Source organism: Corylus avellana, chromosome 9 (genome assembly GCF_965113065.1).
Source record: "Corylus avellana chromosome 9, dhCorAvel1.hap1.2, whole genome shotgun sequence".
Taxonomy (NCBI): Eukaryota; Viridiplantae; Streptophyta; class Magnoliopsida; order Fagales; family Betulaceae; genus Corylus; species Corylus avellana.
The window spans coordinates 20,622,818-20,642,638 of NC_142498.1; the positions used below are offsets into that span (position 1 = coordinate 20,622,818).

Here is a 19,821-nt window from a genome sequence, read left to right on the forward strand (position 1 = left end):
ATTTTGGTTTATTGTTGGAGAACTCATCCATTTTTCCATTTTTTTTATCCCATGTATCCCTTTCCTCGTTTGCTCAAGGCAAAAAAAAAAAAAAAAAAAAAAGCAAAAAGCAAAAAAAAAAAGCCCCTTCTAGTACAGTTACCATCCTTTATAAATGACTGACCTGTGATTTATTTAGCAATGGTAAACTTTGAATATCAGTGTTTTTAATACACAAGTATAACTAAACAATACTATCAACATAAAGAATTAGCAAGAACAATATAAACTTTATTTGATATGATTTACAAATCGTGGTGACATCCCTTTCTTAACAGGACAGTCACTCATGCAAAATACACTGAGCAAGATGTAAGTAGCATCACGAAACCCCAATTCTAAGTTCAAAACTCACATCTTCCCTTTGTTTCTTCACTAAAGGGGAATATCCCATCTCTATTCCATTTTCCAGCTCTCTCTCTATCCAAGCCTCGCAATCTATCTCAGCATTTATGGCTTCCGATAACTTCATATTTCCAGCTGCGTCGGATCTCCTCCTTTTCAATGCCTGTCTGATCCGGTTAGCGTCAATCTTACTCTTGTAGCTCGACTTCCGATCAGGTTCCACTGATTTTGGCCCAATCTGACCATCACCATCTACAACAACACTATTAGCACTGCCACAATCACCCATCTGACATGGTAAACCACCTTTCACAGTAAGACAGTTGTGACCTCTTTCCAGATCCTGATTGGCATTGCTATTAGACTTCAAGCTTCCAGCGTCCACCAGGATCTTATGGCTAGAGGTGTAATCAGCCATCGATCCACTGGACACGCATGTTTGAGGGCTATTATCCACAGCCTTCTCAACTACAGCTTTAGATTGAGTGATCCTCCCATTTGCAGTTGGTGGCGCTTGTTTTCTATCTTGCTTTACCAACTTGAATGTCATCTGCTGTACGACCTCTGAAAGAAATCATAAAGTTAAAAAAGACCACCCCCACCAAAAAAAAAGGCTTCATAAAAACAGCATGAAGAAAGAAATAAACAAACAAAACAGAAATAAAAGTGGAAAAACACAGGTAGGCACACACACAACAACCAAGCTTCTTATGTACAATCTTCAGGTTTTTATTAAAGCTATCTTCTATGTCCAGATTACATAGTAGAAAGACTAACATGAAGCTGACTTCAATCCTCAAAGGCCATAATTCATAATAACAGAAGGACAAAGAACATTGTGTGGGGGTAAATCACAACAAACCTTTTAACTGTTTTGGGGAAACTTCAAACTCCAGCCACCAAAACTTCTTCTTCTTTGCAAGCAGTTCCATCTTTTCTAAAGCAGTGGCAGCAAGGAAGATGGAACTAGCTGCAATATAATCAGGTTTGTACTGCAAGCACAACGTTGTCCGAAGCCTACATGTCCCATTCACAGGATACTTTAATTATCCAAAAGATATAAAAAATCCAAAGTTACGAATCTTACGAATGCCATATACAAAAAACTATGATGAGAACTAAGAATCTTACGAATCATTCACAAAATTCCATGCTACTTTTGCAAGGTCAGAAAGCTCCAATTTCTTCAGAGCTGCAGCAAGAGGCTTGTATGGAAGTTGAATATCGAAATCAAAAGCAATTGTTGACATCAGAAGTCTCTCCCCAACCAAGATTAACTGCTTCTGCTTATCATAAACTTTCTACAAGCATAAAGTGGTAAATAAGAAACCAAGATCTTGAAAAATAGAGAAAGTCATAAGCAAGCATGGGCATCTCTGCTTACACGTTCTTTTCTTATTCTTTGCGAGGCTAAAGGATCCCATGCATACATCAACTCGTAGGCCAGAAGAACAACATCCTTCAGGTTGCGTGGTGTATCCTCTATTTTGCAAGCAAGAAACAAGCTTGCAGTGGCAATTGTCTATAAAATGGCACCACCATGTTACAATGTAGAGAAGCATAACCAAATAAATACACATAACTAAAAATTAAGCATATCCTTTCAAGCTTCCACCTTTGGCATGTTGAGAAAAGCAGGACTTCACTAAGGAAAAAAAAAAAAAAAAAAAGTTCTTGAATATTGGAACCATATCTATTTACAAGATCATTTGATAGTCTTTGATTCTTTTAAGGGTACACATATATGATACCATTCAAAAGATAACAGAACAGCACAGATGCATCATTAGAACTTGCTTTGTGCTGCCCCACAAAACGCTCAGATTGATCCTAAGGCTCTTATATAAACTTTGGGCGGGGCGCCCTGTGGGTCTTTGGGTCTTTTTTCTCTCACCATGGTTTATAGCTTGTCTCCTGGTTATAAACTATTCATATTGTGAAAATTCATGCCATAGTCTAACAGTTCTCATATCAAAAACATCAATTACAACTTCCTGGACATATTTAAGTGATAAGAAATAGGAGAGCATTATAAAATGTCTACCTGCCAATCATTCCTAGCATGAGATTGATGCATATAAAACCGGTGGCATAACATCATTCCACTTGCTATTTTCACCTGAGGCCTGAAAGGTAGTCAACATATCACCATTCATCAAACACCATTTAAGCTCACATTTCAGGCACTACTAGATCTCAAAGTTATTGCTATTATAAATCAAAACTTAAGCTTACAGTTTAAGCTTCTCGCCAAGCTCTTGAATAAATTTGCAATATGACATCCGCAAATGTGACTCATACTCGAAATCAATTCCATCCTTCCTGGATGGGGAATGGTCTTCAATTTCTTTTCCACTGAAATACCACCTACGTGTATAGCAAGGAGGCTCTTCTGGCATGCACATGGTTATTGCACCTCTAGAAATCTCACACTGATAGTAATCTCAACGAAAGAAGATCCAAAAAAAACTCAATCAGAGAACTAAATTTGTGGTGCTTGTATAGCAGCTTTCCCAAGAAATTAATCACCTGCAGAGAAAAGACCCAAGGAAAAATGAGTAAACAATTTAACAAAGAGCAATCAGCTAGGGAATAAGTTTTTGAGGAACTTCTGAAAAAAAATCCTGTTTTTACTAATATAAAAGATCAAACATACTCTGCCACCTACATGCACAATATCCAAAGGAAAAATAATAAATATTTCATGATTTTTTACCTCTAAAAAATTTAAGTAAAATCCCAGAATTTTACAGTTCACTTTTGGAGATTCACAAGCCCAGATGGCTATTTCACATGGTATCAAATGACAAAAGATGTTCATATTAATCACAGGATACCAAATATTGTCAACACCGACACGACTTGTGACTGATAGTCTGATTCTATCTGGAGAAACCAAAAAAAAAAAAAAAGAATATTAGCAGGAAAAGCTGATTTTCCTTTTAGGAAGACCAGCGGAGGAGGTTTTTCGAAGTACCTTCCCATTGTCACCATATTCTTAAAAATTATGCATAAATGCAGCAAATATGATCACGATATAACAATTATGAATCCTTTTGTCCATAAGTTTCAAAAGTGTTAATCCCAAAAAACGAAAAAAATAGTTTCGATTTTTCGATACAAAGACTACCTAGTTGCTAGAACTCCAGAATTTCTTGGGGTTATGCCACATTCAAACAAAAGGTTTACCAAATCGAAGCATACAACAGCCATTGGATATATTCATTGTTCTTGTAGCCGATAAATCATAGGAAAAGTTAATTTAAGGGGAAAAAAACCCTAGAACCCGGTAATACCAATTGAATTACAGCAAGTACTAAGTGACGAGAGTTTCTCAGAAACCAAATACGATCAAAGAGAAAGAATCAAAAGAATAAGAAAGCTGTAGAGGAAAAAGTAGTACCTGCGGCTTGCGAAAGTTTGAGTATGCTCCTGAGCCGAAAACCCTGAGCTTTTCAAGGTTTTCTGTGTGTATAATGTATTGACTTGCGGACTTGTATGTGAAGTCTCTTCCTTGCAAACTACTCTTTAGCGCGTGCTTTTTGACGCGTTTTGGTTTTTTCCTCTCACTTGAGTCCCTTTACAACGCGTCTCTTTTTAGAATAATAATAATAATAATAAATAAATAATAGACGAGAGAAAATATAATTGCTCATTACCAAAACAAAGGTCTAAAATTAAGGACAAAGTTTTCCTCCAAATTAGGTTTGAGGAATTTTTTCTAACCTAATCTTTAAAATTGACATGTGTCCTCAAACATGTGCTTCTCACATTTTTTTTAATAACCTAACGTACATAAACCACTGTTAACTCCAAAAATCTTTCGTCAAATATGACTTTTTTATTTTATTATTATATTGTTTTTTATTTATTTTCTAATAATTAAAGGTAGGAAGACATTTAACTTATTCAATGAGTGAAGCCTTTGATTTTGTGTAATTTGGATGAAGCTTAACGTTTACTTTTCTTTAAAAATCTCATTATTCATTTATATCATATTTATCGTCAATACCGGTCGTATTATAATTTTGCAGTTACATTATCATATCAGAAACCAACAAAGATCAAACGATAAACCAAACAAACTAAGCAAAAATCAATGAAAGAATAAAGATTCAAGAAAAAAGAAAACCTTCTCAACTTGATCTAAGTTTTCCCAATTCCATCTTTGTTCTCCAAATGCTCGAGGGCAGTTCGAAGCTTTTCTTCTTTGTTGTGCAAATATCAAATCTAATTTGAGCATTTTTCCCATTCTTGCCGATCTGATTAGAAAACCTCTCAAGTCGCTTGGAACCAGAGATGGGGAGTACAATGTAGGCATAAAGAGGGATGTTGATTGACTGAGAATAGACCGGTGAGAGAGATAACGGTAGAAGAAAGAACGAGGAAAATAGACCGAGAGACTAAGATAACATTTTTGAAAGTGAGCCGACACTTGCAAAGGAAGCGAAAATATCAAAGAAAATTTAATATTTTTACGAGCCCAAGTGAATATGAACAAACAAAAGTCGGTTTTCCAAAACTCATTACACAACCTGAGTCATCTTGAAAATTTAATCTCACCAACGCAGTTAATGCCAGAAACCAACCATTTTCAGTCAGATTAGTTGGGACAAATCAGAAAAACAAACCTCAAAAGCTTGACCTTATGATGGGAGAGCTAGCGAGCGAAGCACCAGTGAACAGCGATCATAACTATAATGGTTCTAAAATAGCGAAATTCCTTGTATAACAATCTGGGCAGAGTCTAAAAAGAGACTCAGTAAAATAGATATGTCTGTGAAGCAAAGGAAACACCAGAAAATTTCCTCAATAGGACATTGTTCACATTCATAAACCACACCATTGCATGTAATTGTCTGCTCTGAACATGAGCCATCCCACAATTCAAAACTAGACTACAGTTGGGGCAGTAAAAGAATGATTGAACTACAATCAGCAACTTAAAATGCAGAAGCAAGTGCCAGCTAAGCCCTTTTGAATGTATCTGAAACTTCATCTGGCATAACAACAAAACCTCTAGCGACCTCGCTATCTCTATATGTCTGCTGCAAGGAAGTTCCCGGAGAGAGAGACCTGCAAAAGACATGAGCTGAATATTTACTTGTTTCTTAATTAAATACATCTCTAAAATTAAAATAGATAGAAAGAGAGGGAGAAGTTGGAGGGGAGGGATTCTCAATTTACGAGTACCTTCTCACCCAGTTTGAATGGTGGAAGACCCTTGTAAGGGCAAGTACTGCACCGAAAAGCATCCCCTAGTCCACACTGTAGATTATATAAGAACTTTCAGAGCATTGTAACGTTTACTAAAAAAGTTGATTGAGATATGTTTAGCACAGTTTAGCAACGAGCAACTGTATGCATGACATTAATAAAAGGCAGCTTTAACATTTTGTCGAACTCCTGCGAACTACCGGGGTAAAATTTGGCCTTTGATCATCCCATGCTTTTACAGGATAACACGTCTGAAAACAAACCGCTATAGCCTATTTCTTTTTCTTTTTTTTTTTATTTTTTTTGTTGACAAGTAAAAAACCACTATTAACAGAGCCACTTCACTCCCTCTTAAAGATAATGGTAATCAACATATGCAGCAAAAAATGTCAGTCTACGCAGAAATAAATATCCACATCAACCAATACAAGACATACACTGCCACATGCTGATTGAGGATTATCGATCTGCTCCGCATTAAGTCCTATCTCTACTTTCTGCTCTACTTTCAGCTCTTCTTCAGCCCTCCCACATGTGCAGTTTTTGCAAGCTTTCCTCGTGCTTCCGACTTCACAATCATCAACTGCACAAGCATATTGTTTCATATATGGAAATGCAAAGCAGGGGAGAGGGAGGGGATGGGAGGCAGCAGAACTCCCAAAAGTTACCAAATTGAGAAGAGTTAACAAGACAATTGTTTTAGAATCCTGTTTATATCTTACCAATTGGTAATTGTGGTTTCTTTAAGTCCTCTTCGCTTAGTAGGCTATCTTCATCAATCAAATCAGAGTCGTCATTGATCTGGACTTTAGGTGCACTTTTTGTGACCTTCTTGATAGTAAATGAAGAACCAATCTTCCACACAGGCTTCTTAGCCTTAACCTGTGAAGGAAGAAGAAGACGCTGAAATTCAACTAACTGGCAAGGTAGACACAACAAATATAAACCTTCCAATGAAGGTCACTCTTCCAAACTCAAAAAATTATTAATAATAATAACAACTACAATCAAGGTGATGGTATGAGAAAATACCATTGATTTGAGTCCAAGAACTTCCGCTTCTAAAAACCCTGCCAACAGTAACTTGCGCTCAAGAGCAGAGATTGTCTGTAAAAAAAACCCCCATTGAGATCTCTCGCTGCAAACTAATTTCATACACTCACAAAACTGCAAAGATATTACCTTATCTGTTTCTTCCGTAACAGACTGAGAAGTCCTGTGAATTAAGATTGTCCCACCAGGCTTTAACACTCTTGAGATTTCCTCAAACAACCGACCACTGGGAAACTCGGCTGATTGACAGATACCAACAACAATGTCTATAGAGGAAGACTCCGCAGGAAGCTGATCTATTATAAGTCAAGACCAAAATCAGAAGACTGATGAGTACAGAATATTTTGAATTACAGCCACAATAGAAACCTAAAATAAAAATAAGATTGTAATTCAAAAAACATATATGTAATATTAGAATGTCAGATACCATATAATGTAATGATTAAAAAAATGGATTTCCATGTGAAAAAGATAATAAAGTTATAAAAACATGAATCTGCTTCACATAAGAGCTAGTCAAACCAAATATGAACTGAAATTATTCAACACGAGCACTAAGATTTTCCTGTAACAAGAAGCATAAAAAAAGGGCTATAAATAATCACTAGTATCCAACAATTTTTATATTTGAATTAAAAGAGAAAAGTCAAATTAATTAATTAACGGTAAAGCTTGTGAAAACAAAAGTGTTTAAGTTAAATCCAAGCATGCCCTAGAATTTCAAAAAAATTATAGGAAAAACAATTCCCTATGCTTCCCAGTCCTATATTACTGAGAGATAATGCCTGACACAGCTTTTAAGCATATACAAAAAGAATTCACAACTACATAGAAACTATTAAAAAAAAAATCAATCATACTATCAATGTCAACCTTCACCAACAGTGACATACATTAAATTAATAAGCAAAAGGGCAATTTCGTTGGATAAATAGAGGGGCAAAGAAATTGACAAAATAAAAATTGATAAGTAAAAAAAATGTTTTGTCCGTTTCTTTCACACAACATAATACAATCCTACTTGTAATTTCACAGAAATATATGAGGAAGCAACCCACCAATTCTATGAGAGAGAGAGCGTACAAAAGGAAGGGATTGAACATTGTAAAAAGGTATAAACAGTCAAAGGGAGAAGAAAAAAGAAATTTTAAGAACAGACACATGCAGAGAGACAAGTGTGTTTAGCTTTTCAAGGACATAATTACATCTTTGTTGCCTGCTACCAAGTTAATAAGAAGTAAGCTGCACCCAGTAGCAACCTCAATTTGGAGAAATATACACACAACCCATGGAGTCAAATACCCAAAATTTACATGCATAGAAAACATGAATGTCACAAATTCAGGAAAGGAGAGAGAAACATACTCAAAGAAGATGCTTGAGTGACAATTTGAGGATCACATTGTTCAACCCCTCTAATACCAAGTTCACTAACTGCAGTAGAAATAGCACTAACTGGCAGAACTATATCATCTGAAAATGCCAGCACACTACCCTGCATCTTGGTGTTATCCTACAAAAGACCATATCAAATATAAAGATGTGAACAGCTGCCCGATGAAATTTCAATATTTCTTAACAAGTCAAACGAGACTGTATACACTTCATCCATAACAGTTTGAGAGAACAGCCTGAATGCCTCACACTTTTTGGACCCAATACTAATGATTAAGACAAGAAAAAGAAGAATAATAAAACAAATAAGAAGAAAAGAAAACCAGAAGCCTACAGAACTCATGATCAATACAAAAACAAAAAACCAAGCATAATCCCTATCACATAGATCTGGTTACATAGTTCATATAAAAGTAATTTAGCACAGAAATAACAATGTAGGCTCATACTACAATCCAACTCATCAAAATGTGAACACCATACAACCCAAAGCACACAAAAGGTTCCTTGTGAAGAGTATTTGTTGCCTCACATAAACATTTCTTATGTTTGAATGTGTTTCTTTAAACCTAGAAGTCTCGGAGCAAAATGGAAATAAAACACAATTAAAAGCCATGGATATACAAATTTGACACAATTCATTTCAACAGAGATTCATTTCAACCTACTTAACACCCCCACCTCAAGCTTTAAATAGCCAACCTACTATAGATTCCAAACAAAAAATAAAAAATAAATAAAGCTAATTGTTTTGGCAAAAATTTAAAGGATAAGAATCCTTTGCTAAAACAAAAGTTCATGACCAAGTTCAACATGGACTCAGATATTAATTATAAAAAGAGCTTCTTAAAAATTATTGCACCTCATTTCAAAATCAACCAAAGAGATTACATGCAATTCCAATACGTGGATTCCATTGACCATCAACCGTGAAAGAAGTATAATTGCCAACGAGTTTTGAGACAAAAGTACTCATAAGTCCGGAAATTAAACCCGGAAAACTAGCAGTTTTATAATCTCATATATACCATAATCATGAACACATACAATAGAAAATCTGAAACAGAGCAAGCATATATAAATATTAAGAAGAACAATTGGTAAAAAAATCGATTCTAATGCGACCATATTAAATTAGATGAGAAATGATTTAATTTCTTTCTACAAAGAACACAACCCAAGAAATTTCATTTTCTCTTCACTTTCTTGTTTAGGTTCCTAGGCAACCAAACAGCGCGTAAAGGAAAAAAGAGGAATTTTCTAAATCTAAAAAAAAAAGTAAAAATACGATCAGAGAAATGCGTTTCAATCTGAAAGTAGGATAAAAACAAATCAGAAGAGGAGAAATACAACTCACCATGTAGATCAGATCTTGGAGGAGCAGAAGAAGGAGCTAACGAACCTTTAGAAACCCTAGGAACGACTATTCGGTTGTACGATTATCTAGCGTTCCTTTACTTCCTTGCGTCGGTGTGGTTTTGCCGACTTTTCTCTCTCTATTTATTTATAGTAGGAAATGGGAATCACGAAGCAGGGTAGTTGTTGTAGGCAGAGGGAGGTTTGTTTTCAAAATTGGGCACGAGGGATTACGTGGACTTTCGGGTGTGTCGCCACCCACGGTACAGGCCAATTCGGGTGATGACGTGGGCGCTAGACGCGTGGGGGCTTTTTGGGTGCGTGGTGCTGGGATGTGTTGTAATTCGCCACGAGCGTGTGGCCTCGTGGGCCGCGCACTCCGTCCACTTGATTCGGGGCGGTTCCTTGGCTAGCCCATTTAGATTTCTAATCGGTCCTTTCGGGTCGGTGCCTTGCCCGAGGGAGGATCCTCTCATCCTGTAGCAAAAAAGACCCCACATTCAACATGAATCACCAGCCAGCCCAAAGTCTAGGCTCTGAGATAGTTCTGGTCCTACGCCTAATGTAACTGCTTTAATTTTATTATACCGCCAAGAAAATGGATGAAATAGAGCTTTTCCCTTTCTTTGTTCTATGGGTCACGGACATGAACTTGATGGCCAAAATATAAAAGATATAAGATGGGCCAGCCAAAATGGAGGCCCATCATACTTTCAAAAGGAATGGGCAGAGGATTAGAAAACATATGCAATTTGTTGTTAAAGATTGAGCAACCAAATAAGCGTATCCCACCAGACCTCCTTAAGGCCCGTTTGAGAATGCGTTTCAGAGGTTTTAAAAGGTCTTTTATAATCAAAAAGTTCGTTTGAAGAAAAAAATACTCGTTTGATAAAAAAATTAAAAGCGCTTTTAAAAGTCCTAAAAACCTAAAAATTGTCAAAAAGTACTTTTGGCAAAAGCTTAAAAATGAAGCTTTGCCCAAAAGCTATTTTTGACATAAAAGCTCTATTTCTCAAACGTAATTCCAAACAGTCTCTTAGTCGGTGTAATTTTTTTTTTTTTTGGACAAATATTTTTCCCACAAATTTTGACCATAGCAAAAACATTTTTAATTGATGGAGGAAAACATGCCTAAATATTAAAAACTGCACACCTTCCCCCTCATTGTTTTAAAAAATGATCAAAGTTTTTTTATATTTAAATTAAATAATTTTTTTAAAATTCACCCTATTAAATTAACGTGTATTTGAGACACTTCACACTGAGAATTTAGGGAGTTGGTGTAATGATGGAGTGATTAGCCGAGGATAGTTAGTAAAATGTTGAGAAAAGGTTGCTTGGGCATAATAGTTGCAAAATTGTCGGGAGACAAAGGCAAGTGACGCAATGGATTAGGAAAAATAGGAGGAAAAATCACTTTAAATCACGAATTGCGGGGACATGTCGAGGTCAACCGGCGAGAGTCGTCAAATTTGTCTCTGGGATTGTCAAAAGGTTCGATTCTGCCGATGCGATGAGTCGATGACTACTCATTGATTGAAATTGACGATGATGTTCAAGTATTAACAAATTAACAATTTCACCCCCACACTCCTCCAATTCACATTGTTTGCACACTACCATCTCTCTTTCTTGTCTTCTTTCTTTCTTCCTGTCTCTCTGGTTTCGTCTCCTCCACATTATTGTCCCTCAAATATGCCCAAAATCTACTTAATATCAAAATACATATAATTTCGGTCATTATTTCAACATCACTCTATGATTATATTATATAATTTAGGTTAAGATGTGGTTGTTATAGTTGTTTCGGGGAATTTTTCTTTTTATATAGGATTTTTTTTATCACACAACTTGATTGTCTTAATTAACTATTGATTTTATTTTATTTTAACAATAACTGATCTGTCTGATTCAAAGGTTAATTGGGTTGCCATGTTAGCATTTTCAGATAGTTTTAAGATAGCAAGTTAACTTTCAAGCATCTCAAATACACACAAAAAAAGAAAAGAAAGAAGAAGCATGTGCTTCTTACATGCTTTTTTAATATAATTAAAAATATATATTCTACAAGAAATTTCTGTTAGATTTTGAGAGTGGCATGCCCAAACAAACAATTATGAATAAAGAAGGAAAATATATGGGACTCTTGGCCTTGGACTTCAAATTTCTTGAATTACTTTACTTTATTTATTATTTTTTTTTTTAACAAACTGGCATTCATTAAATAAAAAAGAAATTACAGGACAAACATAAAGCTAAAACAAGCTTAGATAGTTTAACCAATTCCAGACAGACCACTAGCACCTCCATAAAAAGTGAAAGTGGAGGTCACCCGAAAGTTTAACTATTTGACCCATTTTTTGAATTACTTTACTATTTATTTGGTCCGAAAAGTCACATGTTTTTTTAATAGCAGTAAATCATTAATAAGAAGCATATATGATTCTCACATTTCTAAATAATACATGTTATTCTTTGAAAAATAAAAAATTTACAAATCAATTTGTAAAAAAATCTTATCAGGTTTTGAGAGTGACATGCCCAGACAAACAATTATATATGAATAAATTAAAGAACAATTATATATATTAAAAATATATATTCCACCTTGGTCTGTCAGCCTGTCACTTGAATTACTTTACTATTTGTTTGGCCTTGAAGTCACCCTGGCCAACTGACATGTGGACCTTAAGGAGGCCACTTCTGTATTTAGACCAAATAAAAGGTTTTTACATGTGGGTCTCCAAATATTCCTGTTTGACTCCACTTAAGAATATATTTGATCAGAAGTCAATGATGATGAATATATTTCAGAGTTTTTTATTTTTTTAAATTCAATTACTTTAATAGCTAGATAAGGCTTTTAATATTAATTATTTGAAGATACAAAAAGGAGAACGCATGGTATAAATTAAATGACAATTATTAGAAGATATGCTTGCAAGTGTCGACCAGCAAGTGTCACGTTCGGATCCTAAGATTTCTTCAGATGACAAAATCTTTCATGTGGATCTATAAAGTAGGCTGATAGTGGCCTAGTGCCCTCTTCTTCTCGGTCTCATTATTATTTTTTATTATTATTGTTGGTTGGCTCCTTTTTATTATTATTATTGTTGTTATTATTGGTTGGGAGTCTAGTGGACTTTTTATGTTTATTACAAATAGAATATATCCATTAGTATTAATGGGGACGGCAAAGGTTACCAAAGTCGTGACTTAATAGATTTTTTTGGGGATAAAAACAAAAAAAAAAAAAAAGAAGATGTTAGGTTAAGTCGGCTGAGGTTTAAAACAATTTATCAGAATCTTTTCCGATGGAGATCTAAGGGTTCACAACTTTTTTGAGCGATGATCGAACAAGGTTCAAACGATACTTCAATCACAACATTTTGAGACTCTCTTGTTCGAAAGCCATTCAAATAAGACTACTATAATCTAGGCATTTTGGAAGTGCCTTTTATAATTGCATTCGAACCAGATAGGCTACAATTGAGGCCTTCTCGTTCAAACTAGAATCATTTTTTCCAAACAAGATATTCAATCTCTTAATGCCAACATCGAATTTTCAAATTTACCGACAAACTTAGACTTAAACATTACAACTCAACTTATTTTGACACTAATTAGTCAAAGTATAAAACCTAACATATATGAATTGTGATCCTTTGTAATTCCCCCCTCCTCTCTTTCTCTCTTTCAATAAGGCATGTCCTTTGCTAAAGGTCCTAATCAATCGTTTAAATTGATTTGATTTTTAGAATGAATTGACTTAAGGGTTATTTGAGACTGCTGCATCAATATTATAAGATAATTGTGAAATAAAAATATGATTTATAGCATTACTCTCCCAAATAAGGGATCTCCAGATTTTGGCTTACCCAACACAAAAGGTTGGATATTTCTAATACATGATTTTTTATTTTATTTTTTCAGTTTATATAATGGTTTAAAATAATAAATCTGAAATTCAAATTATAGATGTCAACATAAATATATAATCAAATATAATAATGTTGGGCGAACAAATTAAGTCCATACAAATTCATTGCAAATCATCATTAACCTAAATTTCACCATCCAACTACAACCTAACCAACTTCAAACATGAAATAATTTTAAAAATAAAAAATAAAGTGCTTTTGCAAACGTGCAAATAATTAACTATATATACATGGGTTTAAGTTGGGAAAAGGCCATACAAGGCCATGTGTATGTGACACCAATCTCTGCATAATCACACATGGGTAGAGCTGGCATTCCTCAATCCCCAGAAAGAAAGATCACGACCGCACTACAATCATTTCCCTGACCAATTAATATTATGTAAGGACACCTTACTTCCTTCCTTATCCCCCAAAAAAAGTCGACAACATATTGTAACTATCAGCATTGTGTCACATATTGTTTTTGTTTTTTGTTTTTTTTTTAAAGAAATTAATTCACATCAATGTTAGTAAGAGATAAGAAGCATGTACCTTTCTTGGTTAATTATTTTTATTTTTATTTAAGGATTTATTAACCTATCCAAGTGAAATAAAAAGGATTTATTTATTGTTCAAATTTCATTTTGTTGCATTTAAATGGCTATATGCATGCAAAAAGAAAAGAAGGCTAATTACGAAACCAATAAATTGAAAACCCTTGGTTTTTTTTTTTTTTTTGGAAAGAAATCGAGCGAATCTTATAAAAAGAACAACTTAAGCATAACGCTCTATAGGGATGATATAAGAGATACAGAGAGGAATTTCATCAATAAGGCTATTCTCCAAGCTTAAGGATAAAGCTTCCTTCTCTAGATCATGTGCTACACCATTTAAATGTCATTTGATATGATTGATCTTCAATTTTTGCAAACTCTTTGAAACCCCATGAACCTCCTCAATAATATGTCTATAGCGACTCCAGCTTCTACCTTCATTTTGCAATGATGGCACCACTAGGAGAGCGTTGCCGTCCAACATCATCCTATAAAAGCCTAACTCACAAAAAAATTAAACAGCCCTTAATACATTCGGCCACCGCCTCCACAATATCGGGCTCGATAATATGGTTTTTGGCACTGAAAACCCAGCTTGATGGTGAAGGGCTTATTGTCATGGACCACATACGAATGAACCTGTGAGAAATAGGGGAAATCTCTTGGACACACACACACACACACATATATATATATATATATATATATATATATATATATATAATTTAATTTATAAGGTAGGATTTTGTCAATGAATAAAGGATGATTCGGATACTCATTCAACCCAATAAAAGATAATGATGGTCATATTTCAGCATCCTCAGCAGATATAATATTATTATATTCTTGTCCCAAGAACATGCTTTTGAATAAGGATCGATTTATTATTATTCTGATAAGATTTTACGTACACTTTTCCGACCACAATGAAACCCTAGCTAGCTAGAGCTAAAATATGGTTAGGGCGGCCATCGGAGGATCTTCTTTTCTTTTTCTTTTTTTTCCTTCCCCCTATATCTTTGAATTTTCTAGCTGATAGTGACAACATGGATCTTTTTCAAAATTATTCGTATGTTGTCCCTTACTTTTACACTTTCACCATATATATATATATATATATATATATAATCTCGTAGGTTCCCCCTCAGGCAAATGCTAGAAAAGGACCTTTGGTTTCAGATTGGGGTTTGTGACTTTTAGGCCCAGACATCAGACATGCCACGCCACAAAAGGCGTTTCAGATGAATCTGGAAGGCGATCGAATTATACAGTGAAACTGCAAAGTTCGTATTGTGTATGTTCACAACCTTCCCATCCCACATAAATTATGGTAAAAAAATGTAATTGTTTTTTTTTTTTTTTTTTTTTTTTTGGGTGTATTTTGGCTTTATTTGTTAATGTTTTTTAGTTTCTTTGTTTGAAAACAAAGAAATTAAATATTGATGTTTTTATTTTGAAAACATAAAACAAAACTGAAAAAGACAATCAAAGTCATTGAAAGTGCAAGTAATTGTACGTGCTCTCTCAAAGCTAAATAGGTTTCTATACATGTGTTTAATTAATTTGCTATCTTGTTATTACTTTCAAGCTTGATCTTAAAAAAAATATTAATATCTCATAATCTGTTAAATTAATATGCACTTATTATTATTTTTTATCTCAATAATATATATACACTAATGCGAAAAACTTTAATAGATAAAAAGGGGTAGATTTAATTATTAATTAATATTTTAGTACTATTTCTTATTTGTGGACTCAAAATTTCACACAATAAAACAAAATATTTAAAAATTTGAGATAAATTGTGGAGTTAGGATTTGAATTCAAAGCCTACCATATTAAATCATTTTAAAATCGAAATCTCGAGTTCAAACTTGTGGCAACCTCTGCATTTTTATTTTTATTTTTCATTTTTTAATTTAAGTAAATCCAATGTAATAATAAGCACTGTCATATCAGCATAATAAAATAGGAATGAAATGAGAATTAAGTTTAGTCTCACATATAAAATAAAGTATTAAAATATTAATTAAATTACTTTGATCAACTTGATAAGAGATTCGGAAATTAATAATGCATGCAATATTAGCAAACATTCTAAAACTAGTCTATCAATTAATTATACTTTTCGATACTGATCAAATTACAGTGAGTTGCTTCCAATAGCATGCTTATTATGTGGGAGCTGGCGAAAAAAAAAAAGAAAGAAAGAAAGAAAAAAGCACGCACGAGCTCCTTTAGATCAATCCGTTATCTTCTTCATGATACCCATTAGCTTCTGCGTTATCTTCTTCATCCAAAAACTCTTTCATGTAATACTCGAATTTCTCCACAACGCCCTCCGGCATGGACACGAGCACTCTGACGGCATCGGAGTCACCAACAACCGGTAAAAACAAGCAGTAAATATCACTTGTCACAGGCCCCATGTGCAGCGGCTGCCCTTCTCCGAAATCCAAATCCTCTAATCCCAGCTTAGACCACTGCGATATTACCAGACTCGTCGAGAGATCCGTTTTTACCGTTTTGTCCTCCAGCAAATCGACCATTGACCGTATGTAGTCATCGTTGAGAGCAGATTTCGCTTGCTGCACCAGCCTCACGGCATGGTGCAGGTTAGCATTGACCAGGTCCTTTGCATTGGTCTGGGCGCATCCTAGCACGAACCCATTCCCATAAAACCCTAGTGGTATCTCCGGGTTCAACTTTTTCCGGATATTAACGGAGAAAAGGAGCTTGACATTGAGTGACGGGGACAGGTCGAGTGACCTAACCCAGGAGCGCCACGTGTGCGATGCCAGGGCTTCGAAGGTGGTGCACTTGAGCGATGGTACGCACTGCCTCTTTAGGTGAAGAATGTGAGAGGCGGTGAAGATCAGGGATGTGGGCACCAGCGGCTGAGATTGCAGCAACTTTACGACGTCCATGTGAGTGTTATCCTTGGGGTTTGTTCTGGTATATCCGGGATGGCTGAAGTTTGTCTGAGGGGGATTCCGGGGTTTTAACACGTGGCGGTTGTGGAAGGGAGAGATTGCTAGATCAAGATTTGGCCTACTGGTTTTCTGGGCCCACGCATGTAGAAACTGCGATGTCCCAATGCCGTCGCATAGACAGTGGTTGATTGCGGTGCACAAAATCATTCCTCCACAACGGAGATTCGTTACCTGCAAAAGTTCAACAATTAATTATTATTTTTTTTCCTAAAATAAAAGTAATTTACTACTAAAAGGGTTTCACCAAATTTTATTGGCCAAAATAATTAAAAATACTTTTTTTTATATTTTAATTACTTATGTTCTTAGACCACCTATGCAACATCATTATTTTAACTATTAATTTTTATTATTATATTTAAATATTATTTATCTAATATTTGTTTATTTTTTCTCTAACTATTAAAAGATAAGAGGAAAACAAAAAATAGAAAGAGAGAGAAAGAAATTACTTTTTTATTTAATAAATAAATGTCGCTTAATTACCATTTCTTTCTCAATAAAATGGTGAGGTTGAAAAATAAGAGTTTTTAACCGCTTTTACTAAGTTATCTCACCAAAATGATCAAAACAAAATAGTTTTGGTAATGCTAAAATTCTTTACAAACTAGGACCACATTTTATAGAAATAAGAGTTTACAAAAAAAATAAAAAAAGTACTATGTGTACTATTGCCGCATTTGATTGATAGCGGACGTTGATATGACAAATGCAACATGGATATCGATGTAACAAATACAATATAGACTACCACATTAATTTATAAACGTGTTAAATATTATGTGAATTAATACATGACAAATGATTGGCTTGAAAATTATTTCATTAATTTATAAGAATAAGGGGTAGTATTTAAAATTGGAACAAAAGAAAAATACAGAGCGAAATCCGAAGCTCTCCAACCGAGCTCCGAAAAGGAACAGAAACTGAAGGAGCGATTTCCGTTGAGTAGGGTCGCTTACTTTTTGGTCATGGAACTGAAAGGAACGTATGTGGTGCAAATATTGGCTTATTTCACTCAAACCGAACCCTTTTACTAATTTACCATTATTGGTATTTTTAGCCATTGTCGACTTTTTCCCTTTTTTTGATGCCTCTGTGTGTGTATGTGTTTTTTCTTTTTTTCTTTTTTTTTTTTTTCCCTTCTGTATGCGTGTGTGTACGTGTTCTTCAAGCCAAGGTAACTAGACTAGGCAAGGCTAGAGTAATTTCAACCGAAGGATCACATCATAGTGGTCTACGATCTACCCTATCAACGACTACGACTAAATCTCCTAAAAAAAGTGAATCAATGTTAAAGAAAGTAGACAGAACTAGCCCTGTCTGTCTCGGCTAGACATGGTGCAAGGCAAGCAGAGCGACGTGGTTCTATGCACTAGCGTGGTGCTGTAGGGTTGGCACTTGGCAGCATCATTTCAATTCCCGGGATTTATGATTGGAAGAGGATGCTCAAGTGGAAGAACTGGGATTATGATTAGAGCACTAAGCAAATTAGTGGGTATCTGCTAAATTTTCTTGGATTGCATAGATTAACGAAGGAACTAATTCATAGTTTGAAGGGAATTTTAGTCAATCAACACATCAGTATAACTAAAATTGTTGCAGAAGAAGAAACAGGAGCTCCATCGATCGGGGTTAAAAAAATAATTTCAAAATGAATATTCTTTTATAATAAGAGATCCACAGGGGGGATGAGTGAGAACTGAAAAGCCCCACGCACCCAAAAAAAAAAAAAAAAAAAAAAAAAAAGGAACAAACACGCTGCAAGAAAAAGCAAGGAATAAAAGAGAAACAATGGCGCAATATTAAATAAAAATAAAGGGAAGAAAAGAAGAAAAATGGAAAAATGGAAAATAATCAGACCTGAACTACGAGAGGAGGAACATCCAAGAAACTGAGAGCTTCCACCCTATACAAGAGCTTTCTCCAAGACCTGTTTGGCTTCTTGGAAAGGTCGAGAAATTCTTCGGCAGTGATGTCCATGAAAGCCTCAGCGAAAACGGCACCGTCTCCATTACAATCAACCTTGAGCTTCTGATCATCCTCGGCACTAGGCCTCAACCTCCCAGCTAATGGGTAATAGTCCACTAAAACTTTGGAAAGAGAATATTTCAAGCAATCTAAGCTCACTGATTTCTTGAAAAGGTAGAGATATTTAATGGAGAACCTAAGGAACTTTTGGTCATCGAGATTGGAGAGATAGAGGGAATGCTTGGGGGTCGGACAACTCGGGCAGATTAATATGGGTTGGTTTGGATAGCAACAATCTGGGAGTTCTGGAGATTTTAACATATTTGCTATATTTTTTGCTCTTTGCCGATGATGTTTTTTTTTTTTTTCTTTTTTTTTGAAGCCGAGAGAGAGTGATAGAAAGACAAGGTGGGAGATGGGGGAGCTTTGTAGAGAAGAGAGCAATGGGACAATCGGAGATCTACGGTTGGACATGGTGATAGTACGGTCAGATTCCTTTATAGAGTGAGGCTAAGAAGAGGGCGGCAGCACTATGCTTAAAATGTTCCCTCCCTCTCTTTTAACACTTATTTTTGTTGCTACGGTAATTACAAATTTTTATTAATTACCAATTCCTTGTAAATTGGAGTGGGACTTTACTTTGGTGATAATTATTATGTCAGCCATGAAATAGAGATTGTCCCTTAACAATTTACATGCCACATGACACTTACTACTCTATCCCATAGATAGAAACGACAAAGTTGAAATTTTTTTTTTTCAATATAATTTATAAATATGTGTTCTTTTTTTAATAATATATAAAATGCATATAAGTTTTTAATAAAATTTATTTTAACTTTATCCCTATTATTAAAAAAATATATGCATCTTACATGTTCAAAAGACACATGTCACTTTTATAGAGCTTAATAAGAAATAATAGGCCATAAGCGAGACCTACAAAAGTAATTCATCCAAATAGTTATT

The 19,821-nt window shown here is 34.8% G+C and overlaps 3 protein-coding genes across 4 annotated transcripts; all 3 read right to left on the minus strand.

Annotated features, from left to right (window-relative positions):
• Positions 1-236: 236 nt before the first annotated feature.
• On the minus strand, positions 237-3,892 carry CYCT1;3 (cyclin T 1;3). 2 transcript variants are annotated; one of them, XM_059604236.2, is made up of 8 exons: positions 3,788-3,891; positions 3,101-3,270; positions 2,620-2,913; positions 2,429-2,510; positions 1,769-1,906; positions 1,516-1,685; positions 1,247-1,401; positions 237-948 (listed from the first exon to the last, which is right to left on the minus strand). In XM_059604236.2, exons 3-8 carry the CDS (start codon positions 2,787-2,789, stop codon positions 362-364), a joined length of 1,302 nt encoding a protein of 433 aa, XP_059460219.2. In that variant the 5' UTR covers positions 2,790-2,913; positions 3,101-3,270; positions 3,788-3,891; the 3' UTR covers positions 237-361. The 2 variants fall into 2 exon arrangements, with proteins under 2 accessions (XP_059460219.2, XP_059460218.2); XM_059604235.2 differs by lacking the exon at positions 3,101-3,270 and having other exon boundaries at positions 3,788-3,892.
• Positions 3,893-5,076: 1,184 nt separating this feature from the next.
• On the minus strand, positions 5,077-9,594 carry LOC132189689 (Cytokine-induced anti-apoptosis inhibitor 1, Fe-S biogenesi). The gene is made up of 8 exons (XM_059604458.2): positions 9,410-9,594; positions 8,023-8,170; positions 6,784-6,950; positions 6,634-6,708; positions 6,324-6,483; positions 6,039-6,184; positions 5,578-5,652; positions 5,077-5,460 (listed from the first exon to the last, which is right to left on the minus strand). Exons 1-8 carry the CDS (start codon positions 9,410-9,412, stop codon positions 5,422-5,424), a joined length of 813 nt encoding a protein of 270 aa, XP_059460441.1. The 5' UTR covers positions 9,413-9,594; the 3' UTR covers positions 5,077-5,421.
• Positions 9,595-15,968: 6,374 nt separating this feature from the next.
• LOC132189223 (HXXXD-type acyl-transferase family protein) lies at positions 15,969-19,253 on the minus strand. Its single transcript, XM_059603844.2, has 2 exons — positions 18,745-19,253; positions 15,969-17,052 (listed from the first exon to the last, which is right to left on the minus strand). Exons 1-2 carry the CDS (start codon positions 19,171-19,173, stop codon positions 16,126-16,128), a joined length of 1,356 nt encoding a protein of 451 aa, XP_059459827.2. The 5' UTR covers positions 19,174-19,253; the 3' UTR covers positions 15,969-16,125.
• Positions 19,254-19,821: the final 568 nt, after the last annotated feature.

Bases quoted from the DNA above. Each gene is read 5' to 3' on its own strand.
- LOC132189689 (XM_059604458.2), bottom strand. The intron at 6,951-8,022 runs GTATGTTTCTCT...GACTTATAATAG, and splicing joins CACTCAAGCATCTTCTTTGA to ATCAGCTTCCTGCGGAGTCT. The intron at 6,709-6,783 runs GTAATATCTTTG...TTTTTTTTACAG, and splicing joins TTACGGAAGAAACAGATAAG to ACAATCTCTGCTCTTGAGCG.
- LOC132189223 (XM_059603844.2), bottom strand. From the start codon at position 19,173: ATGTTAAAATCTCCAGAACTCCCAGATTGTTGCTATCCAAACCAACCC. The intron at 17,053-18,744 runs GTCTGATTATTT...GAACTTTTGCAG, and splicing joins TTCCTCCTCTCGTAGTTCAG to GTAACGAATCTCCGTTGTGG.